Genomic DNA, 23,674 nt, shown 5'->3' with positions numbered 1-23,674 from the left:
CATCTCCGGCCCCAGCCCATGGCAGGTGGAGTCACTCCCTTGAGTGGCCTAGTTGTTGCTGCCTGTGGGGCGGTGACAGCAGGAGGGGGCTCATCTGAGCTCAGCTCTGGGCTTCTCTGTGCCGGTGGGAGCTCCCCCCTTTCTGCCCACTCCCTGTTCATTCCTCAGGCACAAAGGTTGCTCAAGGAGACTCCAGGACTGGGGTCTGCCTTGTCACTGTCACCAGGAGCCTTTTTTTCTTCCTGACTAGCCAGAGCTCCCCGTCAGTCTTCGCAGCGCCTCTGGAAGCAGAGGGAAGGCAGCTGTGGGATCCTGGCTGAGCAGAGTCCAGGTAAAGCAGGCTTGGGAATGGACTGACGGGGAGGTTGAGATGTCACAGGTCTGAGCACAGAGCCAGGGGGGCGGGGAACAGCCAGGAAGGATGGTAGGTTCTGCTGCTCTCTTGATTAAGGGGGTCAGCGTGTGTCTGTGTCATCGAGGTGGGCAGGGAAGGGGAGGGCTGTGGGGGGCGGGGGGGGGCGGGGAGCGTATATATGCTGGTGTGGCTGATACCGCGGAGCCTCACATCCGAAGGAGCCTGGCTACTGACAGCTCCCAGGTAGGCGACTGCAAGCAAGCCCCAGCCCCAAGACACGCTGCTGAGAGCCTGGGGATGTAGCTGGGCGGCAGGGCGTTCTCCCCAGCCCCTCTCCTTTGTCCAGTGTGGATGCTGCTGGCCTCCTGTGAGATTATCCCTTCATTCGTCTTCTTTTCTGGGCTCGGATGGGGGGTGGAGGGGAGGGCTGAGGCTTTTATCCTGAAGAGAAGAGCTGAACTTGGAGATGAGGAAAAGTTTTGATTCCCCAGCTGTGGCCCCTACTTTGTCACTGCTGTCTGTGGCGAATAGGTGGTTAAAGGTGTGAGGTTAGGGGAGCGGCAGGCACTTGGGGGTGGGAGTGAGGGCTTGCATTTCAAGGCAACCCTCCAGAAGCCCCCAGCCCTCCAAGCACCCTTGTGAGTGATTTCTCTCTGCGCCTGACTTCTTTTCATAGGGCGTGCAGGCTGTTTTCAGCATGTCACTCAACTTGATTCGGATTTGGGTTTTTAATCCTGAGGGAACCCTGCTCCCCTAGGCACCGAATACAGATCGCTAGTAATGATGCGGGGGAAATCAGACCCTGCCTTGTGCTCCACCAGTAAGTGGCTGATCGCGGTCGCTGTGTGTGAATTCCGTGTAGATTTCTGCAAGGTTGACCTTGGTCTCCAGACGCTGAATCCTTTGGAGGTCTCTTCTCTTTCTTTGCATCTTTCTTCCTCCTGCCCGCCTCTCCCACCCAAAGGTCTCTGCCGGGGTCCTGTGGAATACGATGTTCAGAAGTCATCCAAACTCTCTCTGGCTCAGCCTTTTTCCTCCTTCTCTCTTTGTGCGGCTCTCCCTTTGCGTCTGGCTTCCCCTCCCACCGCTACCCATCCCATCCTCCCCCATCTCATTCTGAACATGGGCAAGTTCTGGGGGAATTTCAAGTAAGGCAGGATGATTCGGGAAATGGACTATTTAAAGCAAGCAGCTTTGGACTTGAATACCCTGATCCTGGGCTTCAACATCTGTGTTTCGTTTCCTTGAGCAGCCCATAATTGTCCCAATTATAACCAATAACATTGGTTGGCAGACTAACAAAAGATGAGCTTTGCATGGCATTCGCCAGCAAGCCTAAACCGGAGTTTTCAACGTAGAGGGGGGAAAAGTAAGTGCCTGGCTTCTTATCAAAACCTCCCAGGGAAACTGCTGCTCTCTCTCGCTTCCTGGGGGTAGCTACTGCAGACACACTCCTCTTTCTCATTTATAAAGTGTGGCAGGGAAAAAGTCTGCACGCTTCCACCGCTGCTGTGATACCGTTCACGAAAAGCATTCGTGTTCCTTTGGCCTTGCAGAGTCTTCTGCAGGGGAGGATCCCTGGAAAGACTGCCCCCAACCACCATCTTGGTAAAAGCAGCAGCTTCCACCGTTCCCTGTGCTGCCCATCGAGGGCGCTGTGGTGCAGCCTGGGGTCATTCAGGGGGTGCAGTTTTGTTCTCCCAGTGGCGGCAGCCCTGGCTTTATCAGCTGAAGGCTGAGGGTACAGGGGGATTTAGAGGATGCCGATTTTGCATTGTCAACGAAGGGAATAATCGCAGGATTAGGCGCAAACGGGTGCTCTCTGGAGCCCAAGACAGGAGCTGTCACAAAGCTATTCTGTATTCAATCAGGAATTTATCATCTACACTCCACCAGGCAGGGTGGATCCAACAGAGGTGATAATAACAGCCCTTTACACTCATACAACGATTTACATCTTAGCGCTTTCACACCCACTAGCCCCGGCAACAGCCGTGAGAGATGGTATCATTATCTCCATGTTGCAGTTGAAGAAACTGAAGCTGAGAGGTTAAATAATTTGTTGAGGACGTGGCAGAGAGGGGACTGAGTCCAGCTTTGCTGGCTCCTTTGCTTCCCCCTCTTCGGGCCAGGGGTGCTTACAAACTAATGGGGTGGGCGCGGGGCAACACACACAGTGAAACAACTCGCGGATGATGCGAGGCTGGGTGTAATTAAGTCCTGAGTTGCGTGGTCCAGACACCAAGTGCTGGAGGAATTTGGGGGAAGGAGTCCTTGCTCAGAGATTCCAGGGATTCGAACCGGGCAGGGAAGGAGGTAGAATCTGGAAAAGCCAAGGGCTTTGGAGAGGGAGGTGGCAGCCGGGACAAGGGCACAAAAGGAGGTCAAAGAAATGAACCTTTATTGGAACCTACTATGTGCCAGGTAGCGAGCTAAACTTGTCTACATGCCTATTTCATGCTAACACACACACGCACAGTAGGGATGGGAGGTTTAGGGTGAGTGTTCTACGCTTTTATCCCCACGGTTCAGTTAGCCTCACGCCCCCAGCCCCAGAGCTCCCGTGAAGGAAATCTACCTGATGTGAATCGGGGTGGAACTACTCATCAGATATCCTAGGGAGGGGATGGGCCCCTCCCAGAGAACAGGAGTCACAGTGATGACAGCCTGCGGTGGCTCGAATGGCTGGGAGTTCATTAGGCAAACTGGATATTCTAAACACCTCTATGTAAATACCTATAGGTCCTCCACTTGCTGCTTTCCTTCTCACCGCACACTGGCTGTGAGATTTAGGGCACACCAGTTTGGGGGGCAAGCCGATTTTCTGGGCATCTCCCTAGGATAGCCAATGATCCCGTTCGGTCTTGATTTTCCGTGATCCTGTGATTTTTCAAATACTGGTTGCTGCCTCAGTGTTGCAGAAACACAGCATCGCCAGCTCTGAAGGGCCTGGCTCGGCATGTGACTTGTGGAGCTGGCCTCCGAGGAGTCCTGGGTCTCAGTGAAAATGTCAGCAGATCACCAGCACACACCCAGGGCTCTGCCTTGCAACCAGGGCTCAGAGCCAACCTCCCCTCAGCTCACACTTGTCCTGTGCTCCTCCCCCACCAAGTCCCCATTCATCCTTTCATTCATTCAGCCAAGAAACGTGCTCAGCTTACTGATAGGAGCCCGCAGTACTGAGTGCCAGGAAAACAGACCTGGCAGCCTGTCCTCAGAGCTCTGGCCAATGTCACTAGACGTTAACGAGTCTAGGCCAAGTGGTCTCCAAAAGGGACGTGGGTGCCCGACATACCACTGGGCTTTGGGAAACTGAGGCTTAATTTTCTATGTGGTTATCTTATCTTTCTTAATTTGCACTTTAGTGGGTTTTATATTGTATGTAACTTTTATAAATAAATTGGGAAGGTGAGCTCAAGACGGTCTGATTGCTAGAAGTATTAAGTTAAAGAAGTTTGAAGATTATTGATCTAGATCCATTGCTCTTTTGCTTATCTGTATTTTCTAATCTTTTTGAAAGGAACCTTAAGAGGCTTTATTGTGAAAGTAAATAAAAGCTTTGAAAAATCCATTTAAGTTATTTTGACAGTATACGTGGAACCGTGGGCCAGAATCAGGAAGATGCAAGTTAAGAGCGATGACACCTTTCCACTTTTGTGGCAGCCCTGATAGAAAATGTGTCCCTTGGGACTCCTCTGACAGTCCAGTGGTTAGGACTCCTCAACGGGGCCCCGGTTCAATCCCTGGCAGGGGGCGGGGGGAGGAGGGTGGGAGCAAAAATAAAAAATAATAATAAACATAAAATTTTAAAATAAAATAAAAACAAAGACTTTAAAAAAAAATAAGAAAGAAAATGTGGCCCTCTCCTGAGCCCCAGCTGGGCTACTATAACAAATATCTGGCCACTTATAATATCAAAAATATTGACCATCTAATCTATTGTAACTGCCTCTTTTTGGAGAAGGGGAAACTGAGCCCCAGAGAAGGAAAGGGCCTTGTTCAAGATCCCACAGGTGAGGGCAGAGCCAGGCCTCTGGCTTCCAAGCAGAGGGCTTTTGTTCATTCATTGCCCACCAGCTCCAGGCACACCCGGTCTGTGCAGGGCGGGGGCGTGCTTTGCCCTCCACCTCCTCTGCGCCCATCCTCTCCTTCCAGGTGGAAATTTAGAGCAGAAGAGGGACCTTTTTGGATGTAAGTGTATTCGTCAGAGGAGGAAAAGAAATAAAAGGGCCTCAGTCATAGCTGGTGAACAAGCGAAAGCTCAGTGTAGGCGTCACGTCTGCGTTAAAGAAATGGGGTGTGTGGAAGACAAACCCCCGTACTGGTGGGCAACGAAACACTCCTCCAGGAACTGGGGAGAGGCAACAATAAAGAGGGTGTCATCAGAGAGGGGGGGCCCAGAGTTCGGGACAAAAGGAGCTCCTTACAATGAATTCATATACATGAACACAGAAAACTGCCTAAATCTTTTTTTTTTTTTTTTTTTTTTTTTTGGCCGCGGCATGTGGGATCTTAGTTCCCTGTCCAGGGATCGAAGAGTCCTAACCACTGGACCACCAGGGGATTCCCCTGTCGAGATCACTGAGAGGTCTGGTGAGAGCGTGGGCTTGCAAATCAGACATGTTGGGTTCTCAGCTCTGCCACTTCGAGTTATTTCTCCTCTTCAAGCCTCAATATCTCAACTGTAAAATGGGGACAACAGCATTTACCCCATAGGGTGGATGCTTATAAAGCAATCAGCACAGTGCCTGGCACAGAAGATGCTAAATATAATAATAATGCGATTACCATTAAACGCAAACAGAGACCATCCCAACGAAATTCCACCAGAATTTGCCAACCTTTCCAAAGCAGGACTAGTGTGTGGAACTTATGGTTTCCCAGAACACGTTTTAGAGTCAAAACACCTGAGTTTGTCTGGTTCTTGTATAAGCTGGATGATCTTAGGCAAGTTGCTTAACCTCTATGAACATATGTTCCTCTCAAAAGGGGGGATAATATTAACCCTAGGTTATAGAATTGTATAAGAATATAAAACTCTTTTGTAACCTACGAGAACAATATTTCCATGTGTGGTTGATGAGAAGGATGGGAACAGATATACCTCTAGCAGAAAGGCATATCTGTCATCTTCTCCACTAGAAGCACTAAAATTACAGGCTTTCTCATAGGTCATAAGACCTAACTCAATTAACTTTTAGCTTTGGCTAAATCTTCATATGTAATCCTCCAAACAGATAAGCAACTAATGACATTGCCCTTGGAAGCAAGATTACAAACAAATAGATTAAGCTAAACACAGTGGTATTTTATCTTCATAAAGAGGCACGATTAACTTATGAGGTGTTATTACTGAAATAAAAGGTAATTAAACATTTCTTTACTCAATACAAGATGTCCAGACCCATAGCATCCCCACATAGAAGGGTTAGCTGAGTTTGGTTCACTAAGTGAATACAAGCCATGTAAAATTCAAACACACTTAGGGTAGTTTTATTTACTGATGGTCTCTATGGTACCATTTTGAACAACAATAACAACAACTATTGTTACCCCCATTTTGCAGGTGAGAAGACTGAGGCCCTCAGAGGTGAAACAACTTGCCCAAAGTCACACAAAGTGCAAAGATCAAACATAACTCGGGAATTAACTAATTACTCACCTTCATTTTACTTCACATTAACTGATACACAGAGCAGCAAAGCACACAGATGTTGTCAAGTCTTCTCAAAAATGAAAAACTTCTATTGAGTTTTCAAGAAAGTTTAGTCTTAACCTAGAACACAATTGTTCGAGGGTTGTGAGGAGTACCAAAAAGGACAAAGCGTTGTCCCCTTTATAAGGATTATTACATATATTTTGAAACTTTATTTATATTCATCTCATTTAAATATCAGAAACCATCTTTGAGTTGGACTGTGTGGTGATTCCCATTTTAAGGATTCTTTGAATTGCAGAGGAGAATGAATAACGTTGAGTAATGACTGTTTTTTTGTATTTTTGCGGTACGCGGGCCTCTCACTGTTGTGGCCTCTCCCATTGTGGAGCACAGGCTCCGGACGCGCAGGCTCAGCGGCCATGGCTCACGGGCCCAGCCGCTCCGCGGCACGTGGGATCTTCCCGGACCGGAGCACGAACCCGTGTCCCCTGCATCGTCAGGCAGACTCTCAACCACTGCGCGACCAGGGAAGCCCAATGACTGGATTTTAATTACTAGGTGGAGTCACTAGTTAAAAGCGAGGGGTAGAAATCTCTGTCTTCTGGCTTCTTTTACAGGCTAAATGCCTACTGAAATTCATCAATCTTTCTGTTTCAGTGTGACTGGAACATTGTTATGAAAAAATAAAAATAAAAACTTTAGCCTTCAGCACCGACTACTCTTTAAACTCATGCTAATTCATAAACAAGGATAATAACCAGCCATGCCTCCCCAGCACTCAATTGCTTCCAAGTGTTTTTCATTAAATCTAAGTGAAAACACTTCCCACGATGCAATTTTAAGGGAATATTATTAATCACATGCCTTGATTAGCCTTGGGGAATGGAATAAGCAAATTGGCTGAATAAAAATGACTTTCTTCTTTCTGAAAAAAATACAACTTTAAATTTTAAAATTTTAAATAAATAGAAGTGTGGGGTAGGACGTGGAGGGGTAGGGAGGTCAGAGATGGGAAGAGAGGTAAGTGTGTACCATGGACCAGCAAGGAGGGCCAGGCTAATGCCAAGTAGATTTGATAAGGTTTTTCCAAGTGCCAGAGCAACAAAGGCCCACATTTTACATGCAGGAAACGTATCAAATGGAACACATGCTCAATGTCCCAGGAGCTCATCTTCTTTCCTCAACTCATCCTAAAAACCCATTTACCCAGAATTTGAGATAACAGGAGCAGTCAATCCATCAAACATTTCCTGAATGTGCAAGTTGCCACATTAATGAAGTTCATGAAAAACCTCAGCAGGAGAGCACTTCATTAACATCTGCCACAACTTATCAGCTCAGCCCGTGCAAACATGTGTTGCAATATTGTGTTAGGAAGCAGAGTCCCTTTTCTCCCCGCCTTTCCGTCTTCTGTGAAGTACAGACACTGCCATCATGTGGCCATAGAGAGCATAGCATGCTGGACAAATCCTACAAAACCGTCTTCGGCCTGGAATGAAATTGAGTAGAACGAGAAACGTAAAGGCAATCACCAAATTAAACAAAAGATCTAGCCAAGCGGTCCTCAGTTTAAGACCTTTGCTTATATGGTGGCTGTTTGGAACTCAAGATACGCGTTCTCTTCAAAAGAGCCTGTAAGTGGTGATGAGTTTCCCTGGGTTGTCTACCAACACGTTGCACCAGTGCAAACTTAGCACGTAGCTAACCATTCCAACCATGCCTGCCGGCCACTGGCAACCAGTCTTCTTCCAGAACGCGTATGGGGTTCCAGCTTAGGATGGCATCTTGCCTTGATCTGGAGCAAAACTCATTCCCACCCCTCCCCACCACCACCCCCCTCCCCCCGGCCAAGCTGAACAGTTAGCTACTGGACCCTTTGTCAGTGACACAGGTCCTGAAGTGGCTCCTGTGCCATGAGGATCCCGGCCCCCCCGGGGGGCCAGTGCTCCCAGACACTCCCCAGTCCTCCATCTGTGAAGGAGAAGGGAGAGGGCTCCTGAGATACTCCACGGTCACTTATCAAACTTTCTCGAGCACCTCCTAAGTGCCTGGCCCTGTGCTGGGTGCTGGAAATTCAGAGAAGCATAGAACGAGATCTCTGCCCTTCAGGAACTCACAGCCACTGGGAGTCATAGACACATAAGTCCAAGCTTACCACATAGAGTGCTAAGGGCCGCACGAAAGACAATGATAGTATCACAGAGTGAAGGCTATGTCCTAGGCTCTTTCTTTGACAAGCTTTTTCGTTGTACTTGTTCTGTGCCAGGTGCTACTTTAACTGCTGAAAAACATCAACCCATTAGTCATCCAATAAGATAGGTACTACTATCATCCCAGTTTTACAGGTGAGAACCTGAGAGGGTGACGTGCAGACGTGGGATCTGAACCCACGTCTTTAGCGATGAGCAGATGAGAAAACGTGAATCCCAACAACCCCGTCTCGGAGGTCTCTTGTGCCTATTTGACAGGCCCCTGGGCCTCACTTGCTTCTCTGTGTGATGTGCTGCTTTATGAAGCCACAGGAGCAGAGGAGACTCATCTAACTCGGACCAGGGCTTGGAGAGGGCTTCCCAGAGGGGATAATTCCTGAGGTGTGTATGATATGAGCTGGAGGCGGGTATTCTGGGCAGAAGACACAGCAAGGGCCAAAGCGCAGTAGGCGTTAAGGACCCGATAGAGCTGGGAATTATGCGTGATTCACTAGGAATGGACGAGATTCAAGAGTGAGTGACAGGAGCTGAAGCCAGAGAGCTGGGCAGGAGCAGTGCTGACTCCCACTGGGGGTTACAGAATTCTTTTAAGCATGAGTAACATCATCACACGTAGAGATGGCTTGGTCGGGGAGGCGGATCATTAGGCAGAGTAATTAGAGGGCGAGATCACAGTAACCAAGGCAATAGATCTCAGCTAAGGCACTAGCCCTCGGGGTATAGGAGGAAAACGCATTTGAGATATATTCATCTGAATAGATGTTCAAGTTCCTTGTTCATTAACCCCAGACATCCCAATCTGCAGGGTAAAGGTCAGACCCTTTAGGATGGCCAACATGACCCTGTTTCATCTAGATGGAGCCTCTCTCTCTCTTAGCAACTGCTTCCCTTAGGGAGGGGGCCCCAGTGCAGCCGCCTGCTCACTGCGCCCCCCGCCCGCCAGGCTGTGGTCCCGATTCCAGTACGCCTTTGAAAAGTTGGAGTCACTAGTTAAAAGCGAGTTAGTTCTGTGTCTCTCAGATGCCCTCTTCTCTGTCCTCTTGGCAGACTCTTACTCATTATTCAAAAGCCACCTCAAATGTCACCTCATTGACTTAACAGACATTGATTGAGCATCTTTCATTCGACATCCTCTTGGTATGAAATGCTTGGATAATGCCCAAGAAGAGCTGGGGTGGTCTCCCAACATGGCCACTGGCACTGGATACCCCTCCTTCTACTTGCTCCCTTTCACATGCATCATCTACCAATCCTTCTCAAACTTTAGCATGTATATGAATCCCCTGAGAATCTTATTAAAAAGATCCAGAGTCAGTGGTTCTGGGGTAGGGCCTGAAATATTGCATTTCTTACAAGATCCCAGGGGATGCTTCTGATCTGCAGACTGCGTTTGAATAGCAAGGCTTTTACGTTTTCTCAGTACAGTCTGATGAAAAAGCAATAAAGGCAATGATTTTTGTTTTCCTATGCTCAACTCTTAGTAAGGTAAAATTTACGTACAGTGAAATGCACAGAATCTAAATGGCCAATTCAGTGGGTTTTTGGCAAACGTATACACCCCTGTGACCTACACCTCAATCAAGAACATTCACATTTCCAGAAAGTTCCCTTGTTCCCCTTTCCATTTAATCCTCCAAATAAAGATGGTTCTACAGGGACCCAAAACGATGTAGTCCAAGAAAATAGCTTTCTGATACAGGAGACTCGATCACAGGAAAAATTTAAAGGGGAACAGGAAGAACTGGTACATCTTTGAGACAATCCTACGTAAAGAATATAAACAACTGATCTAACTAATAACCACTAGAGCTATTACCTTAGAATAGTCTCTTTGTTCATTTTTTTAAAGATTTTTTTTTGGATGTGGACCATTTTTAAAGTCTTTATTGAATTTGTTACAATATTGCTTCTGTTTTATGTTTTGGTTTTTTGGCTGCGAGGTATGTGGGATCTTAACTCCCCGACCAGGGATCGAACCCACATCCCCTGCATTGGAAGGCAAAGTCTTAACCACTGAACCACCAGGGAAGTCCCTCTTTGTTCATTTTTCAATAGATAACTCCAAAGCCTGGTTCTGCAAAGCCTGGTCCTGTGCTTTGCACGGATTAGCAAGGTGAACATATCAGCTCTTGCTCAGGAAGCTGGCTCACGTCTAGCAGGGGAAACAGACAAGGAACCTAGCAGAACCGTCCCGGAAGAGTGAATTCTGGGGCTCCGCATTCCTGGCAGAGGCAGGGGAGTCTGGGAGGATCGGTCACACATGAATCTATTTTACACATCTCACTCATCACCGCACTTTGCAAAACGTCCCTTAGGGGTCTAATCTTTGCAATGGTCCTGGGACAAGGTGGGTACTATTCCCCTTTTAGAGTTATGAAAACTGAAGCTGGGAGAGGTTGTCTTCAGGCCACAAAGTGAGGCCTTTAGCTCCCTGGAAGGGTTCATGCACGTGGAGGTCAGCTGAGTGGCAGGAATCGCAGGGGTGCTCCCCACAGGAGCCCAGACACTAGCCCTGCATGAACATTATGCCTGGCAGACAGGCCTGGGCCACCTGTGCTCTCAACAGTCCACTCCCTCCTGGGAGGTGGAATCTCAGGCCGGGCTGCACTGTCCCCTCAGAAGAGTGTCTTTCCCGCATCCCCTATGTGAGGGTCTCCAGCCCCTACTGGCCCCCACAGAAGGGCTGTGCTAATTGCCACCGCCCTCACTTGTGTTTTAGCATCCTGCTTCCAGCTTCTGCACCATGAAAATCCTGTTTTGTGACCTCCTGCTTCTCAGCCTCTTCTCCAGCGTGTCCAGCAGCTGTCAGAAGGACTGTATGGCCTGCAGAGAGAAGCTCCGCCCCGCTCTTGACAGCTTCAACCTTGAGGTAGGTCCAGGAGCAGGCCTGTCTTCCCCTCCCTCCCCCCAAGGTCACGTGACTCTCCTAGTGTCAGACGGTCTGTAGGAAACAGATGTGGACTTGAGCATCTTCTGAAAGCAAACCCTGTCATCTTTCCACTTTACCACGTTCATATAAAGACCCACCCATGCTGCCATTTTGTTCCCATCATTAAAATAATGCATACTGGGCTTCCCTGGTGGCGCAGTGGTTGAGAGTCCGCCTGCTGATGCAGGGGACACGGGTTCGTGCCCCGGTCCGGAAGATCCCACATGCCGCGGAGCGGCTGGGCCCGTGAGCCATGACCGCTGAGCCTGCGCTCCGCAACGGGAGAGGCCACGACAGTGAGAGGCCCGCGTACCGCAAAAAAATAAAAATAAAAATAAAAAAATAATGCATACTCATTCTAGAGAATTTGACAAATTCCAAAAACTATAAAAAAAAAAATTTAAATCACCTTTAATCCCTCCAGAGAAAGAATCCTAGTTTTTTCACTTGCTATGTTACACAAGGATAATTTTCCCGTTATTAACATTATTTTAAATTACCTCTTCCCATGAATACAGTATACTTTGCTTCACCAATCCCCTCCTGTTGAACATGTATGTTGCCCTTCAGTTTTGATGTTATATACAGTTCTACGATGAACACCTAAATGCTCTCTCGTATTTTAAATTTTGATTTGAGCACGAGATTTCTTTTTACTAAGTAAGCTGCTTTCTCAACTGCTTTCATTACAGTTTAGTTATTCCTCTCCTATTAAATCCAGTATAACTCAATTACTTTTACTTTGTAGTCAAGTAAACTCTTTTCAAAAGATGCCATGTTTGGGCTTCCCTGGTGGCACAGTTGTTGAGAGTCCGCCTGCCGATGCAGGGGACGCGGGTTCGTGCCCCGGTGCGGGAAGATCCCACATGCCGCGGAGCGGCTGGGCCCGTGAGCCATGGCCGCTGAGCCTGCGCGTCCGGAGCCTGTGCGCCGCAACGGGAGAGGCCGCAGCAGTGAGAGGCCCGCGTACCGCCAAAAAAAAAAAAAAAAAAGATGCCATGTTTGAAACTCCTCCACCTTTAAGAACAAACTTTCGCCTACTGTTCCTTAAGGCAAGCGTACTAATATAGGAACCAAGTACTCACGCTGGGATAACCCCCTAACGTGAGCAGACACGGCCCCCGACGCACCCAAACACCAAGCTCCTCCTGTGCCAGCTCAGTGGTTTTCAAGTCTGTTTTCTGAACAGGAATAACCACCGAATCATGAAGCACATCCCCAGAGAACCCATTCAAAGTTCATCCATCCTCCTCATTCAGCCATCATAGGTTTCCTGAGCACCTACTATGTGCTGAGCACTGGGCTAGGCCAAGGGCCCTGAGGTGAGCGGATGGATGGCTTTTGCAACTGGTGGGAGAGAAGAACCCCCCAATCCCTCCATAAGTGTAATTACTGAGCCCCGGGGAAGCAAGAACAGGGGACCCCAACCTAGTCTAGAGGGGCAGAGGGGGCTTTTGGCGGAACTAAGTCTTTAAGGAAACCGAAAGAGGATTGGGAGTGAAGAGGCAGGAAGGGAGAGCCCCAGGTGCCCAGGTAATGGAGGGAGGCGTGGGGGAGGGGAGGCGGCACATGTGCAAATGACTTTCGGGGGAGGGGAGCGGCAATTAAGGAACTGAGAAAAGCTGAGTTTGGCTAGAACACAGAAGGCCCACCTGCCTTTTCTGTGCAGCCCAGAGAGGCTTAAAATTTCACCCAAAACAAAACGCTTTCCCTTGGTCTCAGTAAACAGAGCAGACAACTAGTTTACACGTAAACCAGTGAAGGAGTTGATTAAGCAATAATCTCATAATCGCCACACTTTTAAGGCTCTGAGGTTGCAGCCTAGACAAGACTGAAAGTTGTGAACAATTCCTGAATCACGAGCTTTAACTGCAACCCTTTATCTCCCACTCAAAAAAGCATTAGGACTCGAACAGATATTTGTACACCCCTGTTCATAACAGCATTACTCACAAGAGTCAAAAGGTGGAAATGACTCAACCGACCATCGAGAGATGAATGGATAAAGAAAATATGGTCTATGCGTACAGTTGAATATTATTCAGCTTTAAAAAGGAAGGGAATTGTGACACATGTTACGGCATGGATGAGCCCTGAAGATGTATGCTAAGTGAAATAAGCCAGTCACAAAAGGACAAATGCTGTATGATTCCGCTTACCTTAGGTTCCTAGAGTAGTCTGATTCGCAGAAACAGAAAGTAGAATGGGGGTTGCCAAGGGCTGGGGCAAGAGGAAAGGGGAGTTAGTGTTTAACCGGTACAAAGTTTCAGTTTGGGAAAAGGAAAAAGTTCTAGAGATGGTTGGGGGAGGTGATGGCAGGGCAACAATGTGAATGTATCAATACTTAATACCACTGAGCTGTACACTTAAAAAGGGTTCAAATGCTAAATTTCATGATATGTGTATTTCACAATAGAAAAAAAAAGTGTTAGGACCTCAACTATAAGGATAACCCCAAGTCTGCTCTAATTTATTTTTTACAAAGTAAAGCATTCATGGATTTAGGTGATTTGTTTGTAACAAACATCGCACCTGACTGTGAAGCACCATGATTCTCCCTCTCCCGGGACACCGTGACCTTGGGAGCCCTGCTCTGAGACAACAGAGACCACCAGGGACAGATTCTCTCCAGCCTCCTTACTGCCATCTCAGGATCTGTCCTCCTGCCCTGCCTCCCTTCTTCCTTTGTACCATTGATTTTCCTGCTGGGAATTTCTCCCTTTTCCCCTCTCCCGCTTGCTCTTTCCTTCCCTCCGTTGTCATGTTTTTGAAAGAGTATCTACACTTGTGACTTTGAGCCCCTTGCCTCTGCCTCAACTCCTTAGCTGCTCTCGGAGGTCACCAGCAGCTCCTAAGCACAGAACCCCCGGCAGATGTGCAGGCTTCCTCTCCTCGTCCTCTCTGGGTGAACCCGGCTCTCTTCCCCACTATGACTCTTCCTTTTCTGCCTCCTGTTGCGGTCCTGTTCCTTTTCCTGCCCCCTGAACATAAGCAATCGCCAAGATTCCCTGCTTCTTACCTCCTTCTGAGATGCCGCATCCACTTTCCAGGCCGTCCGCTCTCCCCAGGCAGCAGCTAACGCCCAAAGGTACACCCCTCACCTCCGGCTCTCCCTCCTCCCCCAGCCAGTAAATCCTACTCATTCTTCAAAACCCAGATTAGGTTTCACCTCTTAGGAGAATCTTGGCTGATTCTCCACCTGGCCCCAATTGAGCCAGCCCCTAGCTCCTTTGCTCTCTGATGATTACTTGCATCGGCTAGTCTCTCACCACCAGGTTCGAGCTTTCTTTGCTGATTATTCTGGGTATCCCCAGCATGTTGCAGTGTGTGGCACAGAGCAGTACTCAGTTAAGAGGTCCCATGGAAATTATAAAATTGCAAGACCTTTAGTCTCCTAATAGGTGCAGGCCCTGCACAGTTTTTACACTGGTGTCTTTCAAAGCCAGTAAAGAATTTGGAGCCTGTTTCCATTTCTCCATAGCATCTTCAATCTCTGGGGTCCAGACAACCCTTAGAAAATGGCCAGTTCTAGCCTCACAGTGAAGGATAATCCCTACCGGTGCCTGCTGACCCCCAGAGGAACTGGCTGCCTGGCTGTTTGGTTTCTACCTTGTATTCACTTTTAACCTATTTTTTAAAAGTTTTATGAGATGCCTAGAACTGAGGCAACCACATCTCATTTCCAAATCTTTCAACCCTTGAGTATGTCCACTCTGTGAATGATGGGGGACTCAGATATTTAGGCAAGGGTCGGCTCCCCAATCCCTCCACCAAATGGTGTAATCCTGAGCTATTCCCAGGACCCTCTGGACCCTTGGCTTCATCAAAAATTTCTTTATTTCTCATTCCAGGGCAATGGTCCAAGTATGGTTGTCTTTTTGATAGACTATCATTTTGGTCAGCAAATGATTCACACACACACACCCCCAAACTATTGCAATGTCCCGGGCTTTCAGCTAAACTGTGAATGGTACTTACACCATCGGCTTAAGAAGAAAAAAACTAGATTCACTGAGTTGTCTCAGAGACAAAGAAGGTGACTCCCAAGAAAGGTCTGGGGAAATTTATTTAAATTCCCTAAAACTCTATTAAAAGCAGAAGAAACTACCTTCTGCTAGTACTTTTGTCTTCATTACATGAAAATTCTTAATAGTTGACTTGCAGTCGGAGTTCCTAATACGTTTTTCTTTTGTACTATTCCTCTGCTGGCCTGCCTGTGTTGGCCCTCAGATATTCTGGCAGCACCTCCTAAAGCAAATAGATCTCAAATGTCTCTCTGTCAGAAGTGGTTGGATTCCTTAGTGGCAGAAACGTGACAAACTCAATGAGCCGCTTCTTTTCCTTCCAATGGGCTCATGGGCCTGTTTCCCTAATCTTCGATCCCAGACATCCAAATGGCCCTTTGCTCAGTTTCCTCCCAAGCCCAGCTTTACAGATCAATTTGGCACCAATCTGGGACTTTCCAGATGCTCCTGGGCACTGTGGCTTAATATAGCAATGTCATCAGTGTGGGCTGTGAAAATGTGTCCGGCTCACTTAACAGGCCATTAACCCATCTCTGGAAAGAAGCTGGTGGGTCCCTCAGACCAGAGAGTTTAGGCATTAAGCTCATATGCCCATCTGGTGCTACAAATGCTGTTGTGAATTTGGATTCCTCATTTTTGCCCAAAACCTTCTCCTAAATCAAGAATTGAGACGATTTTGTTAGTACCTAATTCATCTAATAGTATGTTGAGTCTAGGTGTGGGCTCTGCATCTGGTTTGATCGTAGAATTTCATTTTCTCTGATTGACACACAACCTAATTACCATCTGGGCTTAGAAACTCAGGGGCTCACAGAAGATCTGATAGCCTCTGGGCTTAACAGCTTCCACCTGTTTCTGTAAATGGAAGGAGCAGAACAATACAGCAAGCACTTTGAGGCTCCTATTCTGTGCGGATGCCACCGAGTTGTGCTCCAAAGGTCCATTTCACCTCTACACTTCTGAAACCGCACAACTCAGATTGGGACTTGAAACACTGGGGCTGGGACTGGAACCCACGGTCTTTTAATTGAGATCACACACCTGGTCTCAGGACTTAGTGAAACTCAGATTCTTTATGTCTCATCACAGAAAGAATTCAGTAAAAGACAAAGTGAAAGGTAGGAAGTGGATTTATTTAGAGAGATACACATTCCATAGACAGAATGCAGTCCATCTCAAAAGGTGAGAACGGTCCTGGGAGAAACACACTCCACAGACAGATTGTGAGCCATCTCAAAAGGAGGGAGGCCCCGAAATATGGGGTGGTTAGTTTTTATGGGCTGGGTAATTTCACAGGCTAATGAATGGGAGGATTATTCCAACTATTTTGCAGAGGGGGAGATTTCCAGGAATTGGACCACCACCCACTTTTTGACCTTTTACGGTCAGCCCTGGAACTGTCATGGATGTTAATGTATTTACAGTGAGTGTATAATGAGGCTCAACCTTCCACTGGAAGTCGAATCTTCCACTGTCTTGGACCTAGTTGGTTCTAACCTGTTTATGTCATATCTTCTAGGGCTATGTCATTCTTTGAGAGGTTATACCCTGCTCCCTTCCCTCCGGTTTCACTTCTACTGGCTTTCCCAGTGCTACCTATGCTTTCCTGTTACCTCCTTGACTCTGTAGTATAGGGTTTCTCAGACTCATCACTGTAGATATATTAGGCTGGATAATTATTTGTTGGGGAGGAGGGGGCTGTCCTATGCATTGTAGGATGTTTGCTAGTGTCCCTGTGAAACAGAGCAGGACTCTATGGGACCCTCCTGGGTACAAATCCTTTCTGTGTCCCCCATTTCTTTTTTTGTAGGAAATAGACTTCATCCAGCCTCCAGAACTTTCCCTGAGTTCCAAAGGGTAGGTTCAAACAGTTGTTAATCAGGGACAAGGGAGGAGCAATCAAACAATAGTGCAGCCTTGGGGCAGGGTCCCTCCTCAAGGGACACATATAACAATACCTTTGTGTTCTTCTGTGGGAACTAAGGCCCTCATCCTTAGGAGGATGGTAACTCCAGGCTGAGCACAAGATTCCTGGAGCACCTGTTACCTCACCCCCAACACATCAGAACAAAGTCACACACCCTGCAGCCTTCACCCCAAATTTTGCCTATTAAAAACTTCTCCCCCAAAACCATCAGTGGGTTTGGGATTTTTGAACATGAGCCACCTGTTCTCTTTGCTTGGCCCTGCAATAAACCTTTCTCTGTTCCAGACTCCAGTGTTTCGGTTTGTCTGGCATCACTGTGCGTCGGGCACACAACCTTGTGTTCAGTAACAGCTGGCCTCTACTCACTGGATAGCAGTAGCATCCCTGCTCCCACCCACTGTGTGACAACCAGATGTGTCTCCAGACATTGCCAAATGTCCCCTGGGGGGCAAAATTGCTCCCAATTGAGACCCACTGCTGTAGAGCAATAACCCAATAGGATGATGACCTAAAAGAACAAACTACAGATTGGTTCTACTCAGTTTTCTTCAAAGTGTTTCAGGAGCAGGTGAAGTGCAGACCCAAGTGACTCTCTGAAGGAGTCCCCAACCACCACGTTCCATGATGGTTTCTTCCTCCTCAGAGCCAGTTCCAAAGCAGGGTTTCTCAAAGTGTAATCCAGCCTCAGAATCGCCTGGGATGCTTGAAAATGCAAATTCCTGGACCCCACCCTCAGTTTACTGCATCAGAATCTCCAGGGGTATAGATTAAGAATTTGCATTCTAACAAATCCCAGTAGGGGTTCATGAAGACCACTCAAGTCTGCAGCTCCATTGTTCTAGAGTCCACCCTCCCCATCTATGGAATTTGCCCATCATTCTTTCTTACCCAGTGAGTTTGCGGGTGTGCAAAACTGGTTTCTCTATGTATCTCACTGAGTTGTCAGCATCTCTGAGGAAACTCTAAATGGAAAAGACATACTCGAAAAAATCTTGTGTATCAGTAGGGGCCAACCTCACCACCTCTGGCCAGCAGGTGGTCTGGGCAAAGGTGTTTCTTGGAAACGAGTGAGAGTAACACTCGCACTGGATACCACCTCTTTCTTCTCTCTGGTCCAGCAGAAAATGAGCAAGTTCCCCATCAGAACCTTACTTTTGGGTCTCATAGAATCCTTATTTTCCCATTAGTTTCCACCAATTCATATTGCAAGCACAGAGAAGTCGCTGACTAGGAGGTGTCCTGGGTTGGGACTTGAAACATTGGAGTTCTGTTCAGGTTATACTGTTATTTCACCATGTAGTTTTGGACCCATTACTGAACCTCATTATAACATGTGAACATGGACCACACTGGTCGTTTCCAAACCTGGACAAATCTCACAGTTACCTGAGCTTTGTAAAAATAAGCTTTAAACCCTGGTTCCATTCCTCAGAGATTTAACTGGGTTATGCAATTCTGTGTTTTAAAAAGTTCTGCAGATGATTCAGATTCACACCCAGGTGTAGGACCCATTGGACCAGGTGTTGCCCAAGGAGTCTATTCAATGCCTTGATGATGCCCAGGAAGAGTTGAGGCATCTCCCAGTGTGACCATTGGGCGACCTCAGCTGCAGACCCCCTCTTCCTGCTCTTGTTTCTCTTCATTTCACATCCTCACTCTGGACTCCACTTTGTACTCCAGCTATGAGATGCCTGGAATGCATACACGTTCTCCCTACAGCACAGCTAGCAGCCAAGTGAAGAGGTCCTAAGCCTGGAGTCCACGGATGCCTGTCCATGGCTAGGCTTTAGAAGATGTATGAACCCCCTAAAATTATACGCAAATGTGACATGAATGTGCATTTATACGGTGAAAGGGAGGGAATCCCTTATGGAGAATCATTAGATTCTCAAAAAAGCCCATGACCCAAAAAAACGGTGAAGAACCCTGGCCTAATGGGACAGACAAGACAAAGAGCTGCAACAGGGTGACAAGCACTACATCAGGAGCATGTGCTAAATGCCAGAGGAGCTCGAGTCTGGTTGCAACTAGCTGCAACTCCTATTCTTCCAGTGACTCCCTTTCTCATCTTTTTTCTTTTCTTTATTTTTTTTAAAAAAAGTTTTCCCTTTGTCACGCTTAGCTAAATATAAAGTGAATTCGTTATTAATACAGCTCAGGGCAACAAACCTCTACCTGAAACCCTCCTATTTACTGGATGGAGAAGATTCCTCCACGAGTAAGATGTGGTCCCTAACTTGTTATATTCTGTCTTGTAAGGTGTTACAATTATACTAAGCATTCAAATTTCCACAAGCGCAAAACAAAGTTTTGTGGGAGCACAGAAGCAGGAGAGAGCAATTCCAGCCGGGGAGCCAGAAGCAGGTGTCATTGAGGGGTAGCTCTGGAGCCTGGCTGGCCCCAAAGGATGGATGGAAGGAGGTTATTCCATCAGAAGGAACAGAGTGAGAAAAGACATGTGGGGAAGGCGAGGGAGCTCGCTGTGTTTGAGGCACCAGGAGCAACCTCATATGCCTGAAGCAATGAGGGGTGTTGAGAGGAAGATTCAGAAATAAGACTGAGGGACTTCCCTGGTGGTTCAGTGGTTAGCACTCTGCACTTCCACTGTAGGGGGCAGGGGTTCGATCCCTGGTCAGAGAACTAAGATCCCGCATGCCGCGCGGCCCAAAAAAAAAAAAAAAAACTGAAAGACGGGCGAGGACAGGATGGAGGAGCCACTTGAATGGTCTGCTCAGGAGTTTGGAGTTACAGTATTTTATAGACAAATACAGATATTGGACAGTTGTGGGTAAGTAACGATATGTTTAGATCCATTCTTCAGGAAGGTTATTCTTCCAGGGATATAAAATGCATTGAGGCAAAGCAAAGATCAGAGATGGAGACATCTGTTAGGAAGCCACTGTACCCCAAGAGGAACTTAGGCAGAGGGGATGGAAAGGAGGGGGCAGATTCACATGCTGATTGGATGGAGGAATGGGGTCCTGAGAAGGGAGACATCAGAGTGATGCCCAGGGTTCTAAACCTGAGTCAACTGGGGAATAAGGTGCTGTTCAGAGAGAGACAAAGAGACACAGAGCAGAAGGACAGACTTGGGGTGGAGAAAGTATATCAGATAAGAATTAAATTCACCTGCTAGTAACAAACACCTAAAGTAACATCTTTAATAAGATGGAGATTTGGGAATTCGCTGGTGGTCCAGTGGTTAGGAGTTCAGGCTTATCACTGCCCTGGCCTGGGTTCAGTCCCTGATCCGGGAACTGAGATCCCACAAACTGCGTGGTGCAGCCAAAAAAAGAGATGAAAAGATGGAGTAGTTGCTTCCTCACAAAGAAGTCAGGAGATGGCCAGTCCACGGCTGGCATGGCAGCTCCATCACATCGCCAGACCCCTTCTCTTTCTGCTTTACTTGTCTATGGCTGCCACCCTCATGTGGTTCCATCCTCTGAGTCTCCTCAAGATTTCAAGATGGCCCATTGAACACCTGCCAAAATGTTCACATTCTAAGCAGGAGGTTGGAGGGAGGGGAGGAAGAAGGGGAAAAAAGATGTTCTTCCCAGATAAGTCAGCCCCCTACTTTCCCAGAAGCCCCACCCGGTCCTTTCCATGTATATGTCATCAGCCACCTCTAGCTACAAAGGAGGTTGGGAAACATATATATGGCCTTCAGGAAGAAAACAAGTGTTCGCTCTCTTTTTTAAAAAAATATATTTATTTGTTTATTTGGTTGCACCTGGTCTTAGTTGCAGCAGGCAGGCTTCTTGGTTGTGGCATGCAAACTCTTAGTTGCGGCATGCATGTGGGATCTTAGTTCCCCGACCAGGGATAGAACCCATGCCCCTGTATTGAGAGAGCAGAGTCTTAACCACTGCGCCACCAGGGAAGTCCCAGAAGTGTTCTCTTATTAAGGAAGAGGGGAGATGGGTACAGAATGGGCAGGTGGTAGCCTCTGTCCCAGAAGAGAAGGTGGGCTTTATTCTTAACAAATTGTACTTAATGTGTTGGTCAGACATTTTGATGGAGATAGAAGACAGGGATCAGAGAAGTGTCTGGACTTCAGGAGGTAACAGGTACCGGATATAGAGACCTGGGGTGCCCTGAAAGAAGTGATGAACAAAATCACAGAAATGAACAAAGTCACCAAGGGGCAGATTGTAAAGAGAGATGCGAAGTGTGAAGACCGAATCTTAGGAACACAGGAGGAAGGAGCACAAACAGTCTGAGAGGTGAGTGCAGTATCAGAAAGAGAATTTTCAGGAGGGTGTGGTCCCCATTACCAAATGCTGTAGGTCAAGGAGAAGGAACTAAGCAGGACCATTGGCTCTGGTGACTGGGAAGTCACTGGAGGTCCCTCAAGTAGGAATGAGGGTGGGAAGCAGGTTTCAAGGAGTTGAGGAGAAAGTGGAAGATGCTGAGATAGAGACATGGGCTCATGACCACATCTTGGAGAACCTGGGCAAGACAAAACAGGGGCAGGGTCGGAGGTGGCAAAGGCTTCAGGAGAAGTCGGATTGAAGGAAACTTTTTGAGGTGGAACAGCCTGTGAGGTCTGTGATTTAAGCTGCACACGTATCTCACTCCTTGGTTAGAGATCAGGTTGGAAACCCTGCCTGTAGAGGCATCTGTGCCACTCTGAACACCTGGGTGGATGTTTTTGTGTGTGTGTGCGTGTGTTTTTTCTGGTACGCGGGCCTCTCACTGTTGTGGCCTCTCCCGCTGCGGAGCACAGGCTCCGGATGCGCAGGCTCAGCAGCCATGGCTCACGGGCCCAGCCACTCCGCGGCACGTGGGATCTTCCTGGACCAGGACACGAACCCGTGTCCCCTGCATCGGCAGGCAGACTCTCAACCACTGCGCCACCAGGGAAGCCCTGGGTGGATGTCTTTGCTCCCCAGGTAGGGCCCATGAGGCACACACACATCTTCTCACGTCCCACACCTGCCCAGGCAGAGCAGTAACTCTTGATGCCCTGTAAGCCAAGCAAAGACTCCGAGGTCTGACGAAGGGCTCTGCCACTCCCTGCTGACCATGATGTCAAGGTCAGGTTGAAAGGCGGTTTCCATCTGGCTAAGGCCAGAAACACAGAGAGAAGCATTCAGGGTGAAGTCAAAACAGCAAATGGGAAAAAAAAATAGTTGGAGGCAGAAGCTTCCAGGAGACCTAATCAGAGACCGGAACGTGGGAGGAAAGGGCCAAGGCCAGGACCAGTCAGGAGGGTGGGAGATATCATGGTCAGGCTGGTAGTCTAGATGAGAAATGGAGATGCCTGGAGAGACAGAGAAGCAGCAGGAGTTCCTTGGGGACTGGTGGGTCTACTGGATTCTGTCCGATGTTCCCCAAATGCCCAACCTGCCTACATCCCAAAGTCGTGGCCCCCATTTTCTTTTTTTTAAATTTATTTTATTGAAGTGTAGTTGATTTACAGTGTTGTGTTAATTTCTGCTGTACAGCAAAGTGACTCAGTTATACACATATATACATTCTTTTTCATATTCTTTTCCATTATGGTTCATCCCAGGACATTGAATACAGTTCCCTGTGCTATGCAGTAGGACCTTGTTATCCATCCATTCTACACGTAATAGTTTGCATCTACTAACCTCGAACTCCCAATCCATCCCTCCCCCACTCCCCCTCCCCCTTGGCAACCACAAGTCTGTTTGACCCCCATTTTCTGTAACTGATGCACAGATAGTGATGACTAGTGTATGTGAGGTGAAAAATGAATCACACCAAGGTTGATCTTTACCTGGTGACCTTAAAATAACCATGCAGATTTAACTACGTGACTACATACTACATACTACATACTTAAGAACAGACCTCTGCTACATCTGACCTCTCCTAAGCTTGATAAGAGAACAAAATAAAATTCTTCTTTATGGGTGGCCCTGATGAGCTGCGTTTGGCTCCAAAAACCCGACGAAGGCTATAACGCGGTGCAGATTTGGTGCGCTCATTCTGTAACTTGCTGTGTCACCTGTGGTGAGTTAACCTCACCTCCCTGAGCCCCAGTTTTCTTTGTGAAATGAGAGAGCCGGGCTAGTTTTCTGCTTCTTTCCAATTCTGAAATTCTACGAACTTAAATAACTGCATGTAAAACTGCTGCACGGTACTTGATAAATGGGTGCTTCAGGAGCACTTGCGTTGGCACCAGAGTAGACGACAGAAGGACTGGATCTCCTCGTGGGCTTGATCTCCTCATTGCCTTGGACCAATAGCTGTCCCTCGTCTTTCTCCCTCCTCCACCTCCATCTTTGCAGGTGTGCATCCTCGAGTGTGAAGGGAAGGTTTCCTCCGGCCCTCTCTGGACTCCGTGCACCAAGGTCATGGCGAGGGGCTCCTGGCAGCTCAGCCCTGCTGACCCAGACCACGTGGCGGCTGCTCTTGACCAGCCAAGAGCCTCTGAGATGCAGCATCTGAAGAGAATGCCCCGTGTCAGGAGCCTCTTCCAAGCTCAGAAAGGGACAGAGCCCGGCATGGAGGAGGTGGAGGGCATGGAGCAGAGGCAGCTGCAGAAGAGGTTCGGGGGTTTCACCGGAGCCCGGAAGTCGGCCCGGAAGCTGGCCAAC

At 47.8% G+C, this 23,674-nt stretch overlaps 1 protein-coding gene across 1 annotated transcript in view; it reads left to right on the top strand.

Annotated features, from left to right (window-relative positions):
* The first annotated feature begins 411 nt into the window (after nt 1–411).
* PNOC (prepronociceptin) overlaps nt 412–23,674 on the top strand; it is a 27,186-nt gene continuing 3,923 nt past the window's right edge. The window contains 3 exon segments of the mRNA XM_007466154.1: nt 412–598; nt 10,944–11,093; nt 23,366–23,674. The exon segment at nt 23,366–23,674 is cut by the window's right edge and continues 3 nt beyond it. Of these exon segments, the coding sequence (XP_007466216.1) occupies nt 422–598; nt 10,944–11,093; nt 23,366–23,674 (636 nt within the window). The 5' untranslated portion in view covers nt 412–421.

Source organism: Lipotes vexillifer, unplaced genomic scaffold, assembly GCF_000442215.2.
Source record: "Lipotes vexillifer unplaced genomic scaffold, Lipotes_vexillifer_v1.1 scaffold308, whole genome shotgun sequence".
Taxonomy (NCBI): Eukaryota; Metazoa; Chordata; class Mammalia; order Artiodactyla; family Lipotidae; genus Lipotes; species Lipotes vexillifer.
This window is presented reverse-complemented; position numbering and strand designations above follow the sequence as displayed.